The sequence below is a fragment of the Ochotona curzoniae genome, unplaced genomic scaffold, assembly GCF_017591425.1.
Source record: "Ochotona curzoniae isolate NIBS_2020 unplaced genomic scaffold, NIBS_Ocur_1.0 contig_908, whole genome shotgun sequence".
Taxonomy (NCBI): domain Eukaryota; kingdom Metazoa; phylum Chordata; class Mammalia; order Lagomorpha; family Ochotonidae; genus Ochotona; species Ochotona curzoniae.
The window spans coordinates 17,130,024-17,143,113 of record NW_024466607.1 but is presented as its reverse complement, the minus strand read 5'-3'; the positions used below and the strand labels follow the sequence as shown (position 1 = coordinate 17,143,113).

Sequence of the window (13,090 nt, the reverse complement as noted above, 5' to 3'; positions counted from 1 at the left end):
CATCATTTTGTTTTGTTTTTGAAATTTGTTTTATTTCTATTTGAAAGACAGAGTTACAGAAGGGAAAGACAGATTTTCCATCATCTGATTCATTCCACTGTGGACTATAACAGCTGGAGCTGAGCCGATCTGAAGCCAGGAACAAGGAGCCTCCTCTTGGGTCTTCACATGAGTGCAGAGGCCCAAGGACCTGGGTCATCTTCCACTACTTTCAAAGTTCATAAGCTGGGGGCTGGATCTGAAGTGGAGCAGCTGGGACACTCATATGTCATGCTGCACCATAGGTGGAAGCTTAGCCTGCTCACCATGGAGCTGGCCATGGAGCAGGCCATCATTTTTGATGCTCAGTGTGTTAGGTTCCTTTCCTTTTCTCTATTCTCTAGTTTTTCCTCAAAGTGAAAATAACTTTATTTTTAAATAATTGTGGCGGTACCTTCTACTATACTCATTGTATAATTAGTATTGAAAATGACAGATTTTTTGGAATTAAGGAAAAGGTACCTAAAACTGCACCCCTCCCTTAAGCCCTGTTATCTCTTTGAGGGCTGTCTGCTCAGAAGGATATCTGAGAGCCACCTGACCCCCTCCGCCGCCCCCTGGCACTGCACGTGCAGCCAGTTTTCAACAAATGGGGCCACACAGCTCATGCCTGGCACCTGGCACTTCACACTCAGTGATGCTGTTGGGCTTTGTTCCTCTCCATAGTGAATGGTGAGGCTTGTGAATGGTGGATTAGGACTCCCAGGACTGCTGGGGGTTGTGGCTCTCCCCTGCAAGCCAGCCACCACACAGAGAAGGCACGTGACAAGCAGACGCAGTCTGAAGATTTTGTCTTTGTGTCCCTTCAGGCTCATTCCCCTCGCTGGGCCACACCTGCTTTTGGAAAAGTAGATTTGGGTTAAGTGGATCAGTGTAGGTGAAGTGCTCAGAGCCAGCCTGAGTGGTTAGCAAGTTAGATCATTTACAAGCAACTTTGAGAGGATGAGCCAGGGGCGGATTCGTCAGACATGAGCCGCATGTTCTTGCCTGCCCGGTGCGCCTGACCTGGGTGGCCTGTGTAGCAGAGACTACTCTCTTCATGCAGGAGGGAAAGATTTGTGGTCTGATTCAGCTGGGAGGAGCCAGGCCCTGACCGTGGTAAGAGCCTTGTTCCAAGGAGGAGAGGGTAGTGGCTGTGATTGTGGTGTCACTGTGGCAAAATAGATTCCCACTCTGCGTCTTTCTGGAATGAATCTCAGGTGTGGGACAGGAACCCGCTTTGTTTACCAGAAGATCTTGTGCCTTCTCCCAAGACTGGGTATGCTCACAGCCCTCAGGGTGCTTGGGCTTCCTGTGCCCCTTCTGCACTTGGGCAGCCAGAGCAGGCCCATCTTCCCCCGAGGCTTGAAAAAGTGACGTGCATGTTAGAGAGACGTGCAGCAATGCTCTGCTGCCCAGGCACTTCATAACCCCTCCCTGGCCGCTTCCTTGCCCTGGGGGCCCAGCTGTGCCCTGTCTCTGGAGCTCTTCCTTGGCACTCCCACTTCTCTGCTCTGGTCAGCAACAGTGCTGCACAGTCAAGGTGCTGTGGCCTGGGGCTGCTTAGTGTATCACTTTGACCTTCAGCATCTTGCTGGGGACATAGGGACAATGATACCAGCTCAGCAGGGTCCCTCATCTGCCTGCCTTTGCTCCTGTGGCCTGGCCTTGGCCCTGCTGTGGCACTCCAGGAAAGAGGACTTGGTAGTGGTGCTGGCACTCGGCACCTCCAGGCACCTCTCTGCTGGGGTTGGGGAGGACTGTGGCTGGCTGGGCTCTTGGTCCTTTACCCACCTCTGCTGTCATTCAGGAGCTGCTTTCTTCCCATGCATGGAATCCAGAGTAACTTTTGGTGTCTGTCCTTTTTTGTTTCCTCTGCTAGGGTCCTGTCACCACTGTTGCCTTTTCAAGAACTGGGGAGTATTTTGCTTCTGGAGGTTCTGATGAGCAGGTAAGTCCGCAGTGGTCTGGGATTCGGGACGGACACTGCCCAGACAGGGATGGGAGTCTAGGCGACCATCCTGAAGCCGGGCTGTGGCTCAGCAGCTGGCTTGGTGGCTTTCAAGGACGTGAAGGCCCTCTTGGAGTTCGGCATGAGGACGCAGGTCCAGAGTCCTTGCCACCCCAGGGCAGGTTTTTTTGTTTTTGTTTTTTAATTTTTATTTTTGATATGATGTTTACATAGTTGATTAGGGTGGGAAGGATTGAGGGTTAGGGAAAAGTGGATGAGAACATTGTTTCAAATTTTTTTTCTTCTTGTACTTGGGGAAAGGGAGGAGGTAAGAGGAGAAGCCGCACCTAGCCTCCCATCCGCCTCAGTACCTGGGGGAGGGGAACGACCATTCGATGTCATCCCAGGGTCCCCTTGTGGAACGTGTTCCAAGGGTTCTATTCAAGTGGTTTTGATAGTTCTAAGTTGCTGTTGCTCTCACGGATCCAGAGATGAGATCCTTCCAAGGTCCGTTGGCTGAGGTAATCCACCTTAGAGTCTCTATTTGCCCAGATATTTGCCGTCAACGCTTGGCTGGGGAGGTTGTCCAATTTGTTCTGCCCTCCTTCCTCTGCTATGGTACCAGATGTCCTCTGCAGACCCCAGTGGACTGCCAAATCCTCCATGTACATCTGAGCATGCCATCCACTACACCGTCTTAGCCACTGAGGGAGGCCCAGGACAGGTTTCTGGCAGGTGTTGACTGCATGGCAGCATCTCAGAGCCCCTGCAGCTGAAACCAGAATGGGTGAAAAGGATTCTGGGCTATAGTGTCATAGAAAGGTTGAAGTCTTTCAGTTCTTTCCCTGATTCTTTATGAATAGTTAATAATTATTAGATCTTAAATGCAACCTGCAAATGTGCCCAATTCAATAAGAATGTCATTCCTCTTTATGCTTATCGTAGTCCCATGGGACACACCCTCTCATCTTCCCATCCTGTGGATGGGAAAACTGATTCCCAGCAAATGCAGACTGGGACAGGGCCCCAGGGTTCATCCGACTTCATTGGTTTTATCTTTTTTTTTTCCCCTAAAACTGTTGATGTATTTTTGTTTGTTTGGACAGTAGAGCCACAGAGAAAGATCTTCTTTCCATTGGTTCATTCTTCAGATGCCCTCAACAGCCAGACCTGGATGAGGCTGGAGCTTGGCACTTTACCTATGACTCCCACGTGAGCATCCCGCAGAAAGCTGGATTGGAAGTGGCATAGCCATGACTTGAACTGCCAGTTCACTATGAGATGGCAAGCATTCCACACGGCAGCTTGATCTACTGCACTGCAGTGCCTGCCTTTCCTCAGACTTTAGAGAGCTGTCCTTCCGGCCTAAAAGCCTTTAATACATTTTCTGTTGCCTTTTGCCCCCTAACCCACCGTTTGTCCTCGGGATGGGTGTCACTGCTGCCATCTCCCTGGCTGTAGAAGGCATGCTGTGACGAGGTGCTGTCCTGCCTCTTCACCCTGTCTGTGTTCCTGTCCAGCCTGCTCAGCAGTGGCCTGTCTTCTGGCAAGCACTGAAAGCCCATGGGTCTGTCTGCAGCAGTCTCTAGAACAGCCATGCAGTGGCCCCTGAGGCCAGAGCCAGTCTGGCTGCTCAAAACCACAGCTGGGAGTTGGCACCATTGGCACCACTGGCAGTTCTCTGTGCACAGTACTGGCTACAACTGTTGGCCCTCCCTGGGCCCCAGCCCCAGCCAGATACATGAGTTTTCATTGCATCTCTGCCAGCAGTAAAGCAGAAAGGGTGGATTGAGGCTCTCTGACCACAGCCTGGAAAAGAGGCAGCAGATGTTTCTCATGTGAACACTTCCTTGCTAATGGACAAAGGTGGAGTAAGGCACAGGGCACCTTGAGCCTTACCTGAGCATGGAGCTTGAATTAGAGCTTGGAAGACAGGGAGTGGTATGATAATAGCACTGTGGCAGCATAAATTCCCACAGGACTGGAGGCAGCCTGGTGGAAAAAACTGTCTTCCTAGGGCAGTTACTGCTTGTCTTTCTTTCTTTTTTTTTTTTTAATGGCTGCCTGCCTTTTTAAAATGCTTTTAAATTTTACTTATAAGACAGTGGACAAAACACTCCTGTTCACTGGTTCACATCATTAATTGCCACAACTGGTCCAGGCCAAAGCCAGAACCCAGACCTCCATCCTGGTCTCTTATATGGGCATTAAGAACCCAAGCAATTGGGTCATCTTCTGCCACTTTTTAGGATACATTATTAGGGAGCTTGACTGGAAGTGAGCAGCTGGGACTCAGGCCAGTGTCTCAGTATGGGACAGCAGGCTGTAGCTTCACCTGCTGCACCACAACGCTGGCTGCCCTCTCCTGCTGCCTGTTGAAAGAAAGTCTGCCCCGAGGGCCTTGGGACAGGGGACATTGGCATCATCTCTTGGTTCATGATGACCATTTGGCTCCTGGGAGTGTATTCTGCAGTTAGGTTTTTAGCTACACAAGGATCCTGTAAACCAGGGTGGGTGTGGGCCAACACACCATGCATTAGGTGACTGGTGAGATAGCCTAGCTGCCCCTGTGGCTGGGATCCGTCATCCATGATGCTGCTCAGGTCATGGGGGGGAGCCACCTGGAGAACCAAGCCCCAGCTGCATTGGACAGCTGTGGCAACCGTGATGTCTGGGCTGTGTCCTTTTGGGTGGACGTGATGGGTTTCTCTGGCCTCCACTGACCAACTACTGGTCTATTGTGACCCCATGCCTTGAGATCCTTGAAGCACACAGATGAGCATGGCTGACAGCCTCCAGCAGGGGGTGCTCTCGCTCTCAAAGTAGGGCTGATCCCTCTGCTTTTGCAGATACTTTGGTGGGGCGTGTTCTGACTGAGCTCTGCCTTGGGATCATGGGCATGTTGCTGAGGGTTCCCTGGGTGCCAATGTGTGTGCCAAACAATCTGGTGAGCCTTGCAGCAGCCCAGAAGTGGAAACTGGATGAGAGGATTGAGATGAAGAGCTTGAGGTCCTTGCCTGGGGCCACACAGGAAGGGCAGGGCCAGGATCTTAACCTCCTGGTCTGACCTGGAATCTATGTATTCATGCCTTGTCCCAGGGTCACAGCCTGGCCTCCAAGCTCAGGAGTGTCTGCCTGGGGGAGGTGGGTAGATGATAAACAAGTGAATGGGACAGACCCTGGGTGAAGTAGCTACCAACCCTGAGGACACCTGTGCCTAGCAGCTCTGCACAATGAAGCTCCATCCCCAGGGAGATGGGGCAGGCCAGAGGGTGGCACTGACACGTCCCTTCGTGCCTGTTGAGCTGTTCCTCAGTGGCCCGGTAGGGTGGCCTCTGGGTCCATTTTCTCAAGGAAGGGACTGGCAAGGGCTATTCTGCCCCTCATCTTGAGTGCTCATCTTGGCAGGTAATGGTTTGGAAGAGTAACTTTGACGTTGCTGACTATGGAGAAGCCATCAAAGTGCGGAAGCCCCTAGCCACGCTGGCCAGCTCTGCCAGGACTCTGGTAAGTGACAGGACAGGTGAGTCCTGAGTTTCTGGGACTCTGCGGTGGTTCTGGAGACAGTGGGGTGCTAGAGGTCAGAACCTGTCATCTATCAAATATGCCCTTGGCTTGCTCGGGGTGCTCACTTTCTAAACTTGAGGGAACACTAGGGACCTGGAGAGGCTGTTGGAGTGACTGCCAGGTGCCCACTCTTGCAAATGCTCAGCAGCCATGTTTTCTGGCACATGGGGGCCTTGAGAAGCAGGACCTCTCTCATGGTGAGCCTGAGTGCAGGCCTTAAGCGTCAGGTTCTAACAGGGTGCAGGGCCTGAAGGCACAGCCTGGCCCACTGAGGGCCTGATCCTCTTTTTTTTTGTGGTTTGTTTTTTTTTTAACCGTAGAGAGGAAGTTCTTTACCCAAGAACCCTTTTTAGTATCTGTTGGTAAAAAGGCTTTTGGTGTTCCTGAATTAAAAAATATTTAACGTTTTTGACAGATATTTGGGGGAAAACTTGATAACTGATAATAGTCTCATTCTATAAAGGTTTTGCAGCTTTGGTTGAAATAAATAGTTCAGCGAGGCTTGTGATAGCCCCAGGATTCTCAGCTCCTATAGAGGCTGTGCCTCCCTCCCCCACAGGCGGCAGCTGGCCTGGACAACAGGAAGCAGCTCGCCCAAGGCCCCCAGCAAGTCAAGGCTGGGCTGAGAACAGGAGCAGGAAGTCTCCTGCGCCCGGGGTGGGGTTTTCTATGGCTGCAGCACACGGACGTGCCCTTCCCCAAACGCACTCACAGCCTCTGTTCTGTGTGTGGTAGGCCTCCAGGAATAGGTCGGCCTGAGGTTTCTTGCTTCTCTTTTGGCTTTTAAAAATATGTTTGCATTTTTTTTTTAAGATTTATTTATTTTTATTGGAAAGGCAGGTAGACAGAGAGGAGGAGAGACAGAGAGGATGATCTTCTGTCCGATGATTCACTCCCCAAGTGAGCGCAACGGCCAGAGCTGAGCTGATCCAAAACCAAGAGCCTGGAGCTTCTTCTGGGTTTACCACAGGGTCCCGGGGCTTTGGGCTGTTCTCGACTGCTTTCCCAGGCCACAAGCAGGGAGATGATGGGAAGAAGGGCTGCCGGGATTAGAACTGGTGGCGCCCATATGGGATCCTGGCGCGTTCAAGGCGAGGACTTTAACCGCTAGGCCACTGTGCCAGGCCCAGTGTTTTGTTGTTTTTTTTTTTTTAAATGTGTTTATTTGAAGGGCAGAGAGAGTGGTAATTTTAATTTTTAAAAAATTTTTATGATTTATTTACTTGAAAGACAGACTGGCAGAGAGGAAGAAGAAGGGAGAAAGAGAAAAGAAAGAATCTTCCAATTGCTGGTCATTTTCCAAATAGCTGCAGTGGCTAGGGCTGCAGCTCCATCCTCATGAGAGTAGTCTTCCAACCACTGGTTCATTTCCTGGATGCCTGCAACAGCTAAGTCTGGGCAAGGCTGATACCAGGAGCCAGGGATTCCATCCTGGTCTCTCACATGAGCACAGGGGCCATCCTCTGTCATATTCCCGGGTATATCAGCAGGGAGCTGGATCAGAAGCAGAATAGCTAGGACTTGAACTGGTACTCTGATAGGGGGTGCCAGCCTTGCAAGTGGTGAACTCATACCCCTTGCCACAATGCTGGCTCCAGCTTTCTGTTTTGCTTTCTAGGGCAGCCCTCTTGGCCTGCCTCACGTCCGGGAGACTGTTCTCTGCACTTGGGTTTGTCAGGGGTGGCCAAGTTGCACAGTGGTCTGCTTGCTGCTAGTTCACCTTCCATCTAGAAAGGCATTTCTGTGTTTTTTTTTTTTTTTTTTTTGAAGATTTATTTATTTTTATTGGAAAGGCAGATTTACAGTGAGAGAAGGAAAGACAGAGGAAAGATCTTTTATCTACTGGTTCACTCCCTAAGTGGCTGTAAGAGCTAGAACTGAGCCAGTCCGAAGCCAGGAGTTTCTTCAGGGTCTCCCACATGGGTGCAGGGTCCCAAGGCTTTGGTCCATCCTCTACTGCTTTCCAAGGCCAGAAGCAGACAGCTGGATGGAAAATAGACCAGCCAAGATGCAAACTGGTGCCCATATGGGATCCTAGGTGTGCAATGCAAGGCTTTAGCTACAGAATCATTGCACCAGGCCCAGAAAGACATTTCCAGGCCACAGATTTGAGGACCTCTCTGGACCCAGCTCAGACTCTGAACTCCTTGCCCTGTCTTTGTTTCATGTCAGAACAGCTGAGTAAACTCACTGGTCCAATCTCAAATGAGGCACTTTGGGTTAGAGAGTTGGCTGGCCCCTATGAGTAGAGCCAACCCACCTAGAAAGTGCAGGAGGCCTGGGTGAAGAGAGGGCATTGTCTTCTGCCTGTTGAGAATGATTTGAGTCCATAAGCCTGGGGATGAATATTGCTCGAGGCTGCACAAACTTCACCTTGTTCCTCAAGCTGTGGGACCCCTGATGCTCATACAGAGGCAGGTGGGATAGGGTCGTCAGCAGGGCGGGATGAAACGTGGCCAGGCAAACCACTCAGAGGGATGTAGGGCAGCCCCTTTTCCCCCATTACCTTCAGGACCATGTCAGAGCTGTTGCCATGTGGGGCTCAAACCAGGGAGGGGTTGTGAGCTCGGGGTTAGAGAAACAGCTCTGAGCCCTGGCTGTGTGGCTCCGGCAAATCACCCGCTCTGTCCAAGCCTCCGTCTTCATCGTGGGTTCTGAGGACCTCATAGACAGCCACGAGGTCCCAATATAATGTGGGTGAGCGACTTGTTAATTGCTCTTAGCGAAGATTAGGGCTCCTTCCTTATTTGTTGTGGCTCCTTTGGGACTCCGAGAGGACGCATGGCTCCTTTCCTGGCCCACGTCCTCACCAACACATGCACTCCATGCAGTGTCCACTGGCAGGGCTTCTCTCACCTTAGCACTCCCAAGCTGAGAGGAATGCCATGCTGTTTGTGGGTTTGGTGGATTGTGGTCAAGTGTACGTAACATAAAATGGGCCATATGAGTCATTTGTAGGTATACAATAGTGCCGGGGCAGTGAGTGCCTGCACTTGGGCATGCAGCTGTCACCACCCACCCCCAGAACTCTGTCACCTGCCCAGGCCGAGGCAGGCGTGTGTTTGTAACCCTGTTCAGTGGTTAGGTTTGTTCCTGAAACAGGAAGGGGAGCTGACGCGTGTGTGTCCGCCCTTCCTGCTAAAGACTTCTCTGGCGTGGAGGTTCTATGGCTGGCCAGGGTATCTCAGCTCCCCTGAGAGCCAGGAGCACTGCAGTTGTGTCTGTCTAGCTCCTCCACCTCGGTCCACACCATGTGCTTCCATTAGCTCAGGGTTGCTTGACTTGGGTAGTGTGAATCCTTTGGATTGGCTTGTTCTTTGTTGCTGCGGGCTGACCTGTGCACTTGGGGGATGTTTAGCAGCATCTCCAACTCCTACCCCCCAGAAGCTGGTAGTCTGCTGCCCCCTCCCAGCCGTGACGACTCCCAGTGCCTCTAGACCTTGACAGATGATGTGGAGTAGGGGTGTGTGCGGGTGTGTGCACATTGCCTTAGCTGCGAATCACTGCCATAGGAAGCTGGCCTCACAGTGGGAGAAATGGATGTGGCCAGCAGGGACTGCTGAGCACTGAGAGAGGCTGGACAGGAGCTGAGTCCTGGCCATTCAAGCCCACTGGTGTGTGTGTGGACTCCAGTCGGTAGGACTGGGCTCCGAGCTACAGCAGCTGTGGCCGATTTCTCGGCCTAGGTTTCTAATGGAAGCTTGCTTTGTAGGAATGTTTGGTGTGTCAGATACTGAGTCTTCTAGGGATGATTGTAAGCAGTGACAGAAAAGGCCTTTTGCCTTTGGCCACTTAATTTTCCTCACTTAGGCATGTACTCCTTCCCTTCCTGCCCCACAGGTCTTCCTGGCTCTGAGATGAGGTCTGGAGAGGGTTTGGTGCTAAGCAGTGTGGCGTGACTTCTCGGGAATCTTGCCCCCACCCCACTCCTTGAGTGCTGTCTCCATGCTGGGCCACTGACTCCAAAGCTGCCTGAAGTGCTCTGGGCATCGGGTGTGTTAGGAAGCCCATCAGCCAAGTGTTGTGGGTGTTGGATTTCCAACCACATGGCTCTTTCTGGCATGGCAGCTAAAAACCCAAGGGGGCAGACCCAGCAGAGGGCCTCTGCTGGGCTCACCGCCCGCAGACCCAGGCAGGGGCAGCCTGTGAACTGGGCCAGTCCCTCTGCCTGGAAAATGTCTTGCTCACATCTCTCCTGTGGCCATGCATTCCAGTGCCCGGATCCCGGCACGGAGGCTGTCCTTGAGCCCACTCTGCACAGAGCGCTGTTCACTGCAGAGCTATTTTCAACCTCTGGTTGAAATTCACAGCTTATTTTTAGGCACATTTCATGTTGAAAAGCAAAAGCCATTTCCCAGCCATTCAGAATGAGAATAATGGGTTCCATTTTTCCTCTATTCTTGGCGGAGCTATGCGTGAGGAGGGAGTTCAAGGCTTATGGTGGGGGGACTTTCTCTGTGTGGAAGATTGCAGAGGATGGAGAATTCTGGGCCATGCCCTGAGCTGAGGGTGAGCAGAGAGCTCCATGCTGCCCATGACCTGTGACAGGCTAGAGGAGGGTGGGTGGGGTCCTTTGGGGGTACATGGTGGCCCTGGGGAGTTGTCTGCAACAGGTGCCTGTGATGTGGCTTCAGGCACCTGTGCTCTGCAGGGTTCCCTGCCACCCTGGCCTTGTCATCCCACCTGCACAGCTCCGCCTCGGGCTGTTTGGTATAAAGATGGGGTGTTTTAGCTGGCCTTGGATTTGTCAAGTGCCCAGGCCCCAGCTCTCTGAGGACAGGTTTCTGCATTAGCTTCAGTAGCATTTTTTAAGCCACTACCAAATAGCAAAGATACATTTATTTGGATTTCCTCTGATTGCCACCCTCCCTTCGAGTGTTTGAGAGCCTTTTATGCAATTGGGAAGGGAAGTTGTGCAGTGGGAGGGGCGGAATGCGGAGTTCGAGGCATTTCATTGAAACCGGAAAAAAAAATTCAACCACTTCCTGAGTTCTTAGGCCGACTGCCCTCCTGTTCAGACGTTAACCTTGAGTTGTAGGGTGAGGACTTGTCTCCTTTCATCCCTCAAGAGCTCGCTTCAAGGAGAACCACTCACCTGTGGTCAGGAGCACAGTTGTCTGGCTTGTGGCCAGCCCCTGATGGAACATTGCTCCAGCCTTGTGGGAGAGACCAGCTCTCCATGAGACCCGGTGGCCTTTTCTCCCAGATAGGAAGATGCGGGCCCTCCTCGTGAGAACTCCTGGATGGTATATACCAAGCAGCACTGGGCACCATGCCTGGCAGAGCCAGGGCTCACCCAGCTGTAGCTATTTTTAGATTGTTCCTGGTGATTGTATGTCCCAAACCTGCTATGGTGAGGGACAGTGAGCAGGGCGGCGGGGAAGGTTCTGTCCCGGCTGTGGCTTTGTGTGTTGACGTGTCTGTGGGTTGACGTTAAAGGACCAGTGAAGTTCTCGGCCCTTTGCAGGCATTAGTTTTATTTCCTGATGACAGATGCAGCAGAAAAGCATACCTTTGGCCTGGGGTAAAAACAGACCTGCTTTGTGCTTTGTCCTGGCCCTCAGCCCTGGCCAGACCCCCAGAGCCACCAGCATAGAACTGCTACCTGGAACAGGGCTGCAAGCTGGAGCCTGCGCCAAGTAAGGAGGCTGCTTCTCCTTTCTGGCTCCTCTTTCCTGAGGATGAGGCCTGGCACTCCCAGTCACTGCCTCAGTGTGCTTTCAGGGCGTCTTGGAGCTCCAGCTCCTGGCCTGGATATTCATGGCACTAGATCTTGTCCTCTGCCATGGACCTCAGGGTGCTGCGTGCCAGCAGTAGTTGCTGGAGATCTGGGTTTTCATGTCAGGTGCCTTGGCTAGGTGGAGTCGTAGGTTTGTGAGTGGGCAGGAGAAGGGCCCCACAACCCCTGCTTTGTAGTCCGTTTGGGCTACTGTGATGCAATGCTGTAGACAGGCAGCTGATAAACTACAAGTATTTCTCAAGTTCTCCAGGCAGAGGTGTCCAAGCTAGGTACCAAAGACTCACTGACCGTGGCCTGCTTCCTGGTGCGTGGATGGCTCTATCTCGCTGTGTGCTTGCGTGCTCAACAGTTGGCTCCATTTCAGGGCCTCTTCTACAGTGACACTAATTTCAGTGACTTCCTGAAGGCCCCACCTCCTTGTCCTGCTACCTTGCACATCACTGTTTTGGCATGTGAATTTGGAAGCAACACAAGCCTTCTGACATGGCTGATTTGCTTCCCTGCTGGAGAACATGGAGGACTCAGGTCTCCACTGAAAACAATGTGTCTTGCTTGGTGTTGGCTTTCAGTGGATTCCAGGTGCTCCCTAAGCAGCAGGGGCTTTGCAGCAGCTTGAAGCAGGTGTGACGCTCAGATCTCTGCGTGTTGGAAAGGAGCACCTTTCTTTGCCAGTGTTTTCAACACTTAAAACGGGTTGGGGAGGGGGAAATTCCTGGCTTTCTGCCTGCTGCCAGTGAGTTGATAAATGCCAGGTGGCCACGTAACTTCCATGGCTGGCTGTGTGGAGCCCGCGGTGCCAGCACATTGAGTGGCCACTGTCCTTTCATCGTGGTGTCTGCAAGGACAAAGAAGTCGGAAAGGGTGTGGCTGACTAGCTGCCGTAGGAACGAAAGCATGGTGAGAAACGGGAGGGCAAAACCTCTCCGTAGGGCACATCCTGCCAGGCTTCGTGGTTGTGAGACAGGACTGAGGCTTTGTGAGGTGACTTGGGAATGGTGGAGACTTTGTTATGTGTTTTTGGGGACTTATTAGGTGTTACAGCTCCCAGGGGACAATCTAGGATGACCTTGTCGGGAGAGAGCAGCTGTGCTCCTTGCCTGGTTCTCAAACCTGAGTGTGTGGTACTCTCCCCACCCTGAATCCAATTTGTTTGACTCAGTGTGGAATTTGCATTTCTGACAATTTCCTAGGGTCCTGGTTTGGGAACCACTGGCCTGTGCAGAAACACTCTGGCTTGTTGTGACTGGCATCAGGGAGGAAAAGGGGTCTCGACTCTGGTGGTCCACAGCCTGAGAAATATGGTTGGGGAATTCACGTCCCAGCCCTCTGTAGTCTGCTGCTTTCCAGAGGAGGTGGAGGAGGGCATGGCCTTAGTTCTGCTCTCTATCCAGTGTTAAAAGACACATGTCAGCAGTGCCTCATGGACCCTTTAAACCTAAAGGCAACATCAAGCTCTGTTTAAAACTGGGCAGGCAGCATGAGATTCTACCCCTAGCTGAGGGTCTGTGTGTGTAGGAAGAAAGATGGAGCTCACCACAGCCCGACCATGAGCTTTTGCTGGGCCTGTCATCCCATCTGAGCCCTTGCCATACACAGCGTTTTGCTACTGCCATTCATCTGATGGTTGGTTCTTGAGTCCAAGTTTTCTGGTGTCTCTCTTGCTGTTTGTTACCTGGGCCAACGCCCCTCCTCCAGAGAGCCTACTGCACATTGGGGGCACCTGTCAATCAGCACAGGAGCCGTTGCTGGGATACCGTCCTTCTGGTGTCCTGGGCAATCCCCCTGCAGCCCATCAGGCTGTGCTAATAGGTCAT

At 52.1% G+C, this 13,090-nt stretch overlaps 1 protein-coding gene across 2 annotated transcripts in view; it reads left to right on the top strand.

Moving 5' to 3' along the window:
* POC1A (POC1 centriolar protein A) overlaps positions 1-13,090 on the top strand; it is a 60,891-nt gene that overhangs the window by 21,279 nt on the left and 26,522 nt on the right. For both annotated transcript variants that reach the window (XM_040994581.1, XM_040994580.1), the window contains 2 exons: positions 1,901-1,969; positions 5,378-5,476. In XM_040994581.1, the coding sequence (XP_040850515.1) occupies positions 1,901-1,969; positions 5,378-5,476 (168 nt within the window). The remainder of the gene's footprint in view (positions 1-1,900; positions 1,970-5,377; positions 5,477-13,090) is intronic.